Consider the following 1,181-nt stretch of genomic DNA (forward strand, 5'->3'; position numbering starts at 1 on the left):
CAACGCCGCCGCCTCTGACAGCGAACCAGGCTCCGGGCGCCGCGTGCCATCATGGGCCGCCTGCCTCCTCATTTTCACTGCCGCATCTGCCGCCCATCAACATTCCGCCGTTCTCAGGAAAATATGAAGAATGGGAGACGTTCCGCGATCGCTTTACGTCCCTCATTATTAAAAATCCCGAACTTTCTGCATTTGCGCGAATGGATTTTCTCTCATCAAGCCTCGCTGGGCGGGCGCTTGAATCTATTCGAAGCATCCCAGTAACCGCGGATAACTTTGAACTTGCGTGGAAGGCCCTCGAGTCGAGGTACGAAAATAAACGTCGATTAGTCGAGATGCATGTGTCCGCGTTATATAATCTGCCGAGCGTTTCCCGCGAATCAGCGAGCGAACTCAGCGAGCTTCGGGATAAAGCAAATCGCGCAATCACGTCGCTGAAGAATTTAGATCGTTCCGAATCCGACATTCTCAGCGACATGCTTATGTATAGCGTCACGCAACGGCTTGATCCCGTCACTCGGAAAGCGTGGAAACTAAAGGGTGGGGATGACGCGCGAATCCCAACATTCAGCGAACTCGACCGATTCCTCGATTCTCGTGCTCGCGCGCTCGAAGAATTGCATCCCGCGAATGTAGACAAACAAGCTCGCGCGCAGAGGGCGACCAGCGCTACAGCATCGGGAGCTTCTTCAATTTCGTGTCCGCTTTGTAAAGCATCTCACTTCCTACACAAATGTCAAGTCTTTCTGAAAAAGAATCCGAGTCAACAATTGGAAGCAGTAAAAAAGGCGAATCGCTGTGTAAATTGCCTAAGCGACAAACACGCCGTACAGCTATGTCAAAGCAAATATTCGTGCCGAACATGTCGCAAAAGACATCATTCGATGTTGCACGTCGACTCGGACACTTCTTCCACGAAAGATACCTTTACCGCGAAAGATACGCCTGCCGCGGAAAATACTTCTGTCGCGACCGCATCGATCCACGATGCCGCGCCCATCACGACATTATTCTCGAGCGCGAAAGTGTCGTCGATGCCTCCCGTGTTGCTCGCGACGGCAAGGGTAAGAGTCGGGTTCCCCTCCGAATCTCCGAACGGTCGTACTCGCGTCGTTCGAGCGCTTCTCGATCAAGGATCAGAAATGACCTTTATTACCGAACGATTGAGGCAAGGCTTAAGA

General features: G+C 52.2%; 1 protein-coding gene across 1 annotated transcript; it reads left to right on the forward strand.

Annotated features, from left to right (window-relative positions):
• Positions 1 to 335: 335 nt before the first annotated feature.
• LOC112455005 lies at positions 336 to 1,064 on the forward strand (the record flags this gene model as incomplete). Its single annotated transcript, XM_025016677.1, has 1 exon — positions 336 to 1,064. A coding segment is annotated over exon 1 (729 nt), but the record flags the coding sequence as incomplete, so codon positions are not given.
• Between the last annotated feature and the right edge of the window lie 117 nt (positions 1,065 to 1,181).

The sequence above is a fragment of the Temnothorax curvispinosus genome, unplaced genomic scaffold (assembly GCF_003070985.1).
Source record: "Temnothorax curvispinosus isolate PA1 unplaced genomic scaffold, ASM307098v1 QBEX01005637.1, whole genome shotgun sequence".
In the NCBI taxonomy this organism is placed as follows: domain Eukaryota; kingdom Metazoa; phylum Arthropoda; class Insecta; order Hymenoptera; family Formicidae; genus Temnothorax; species Temnothorax curvispinosus.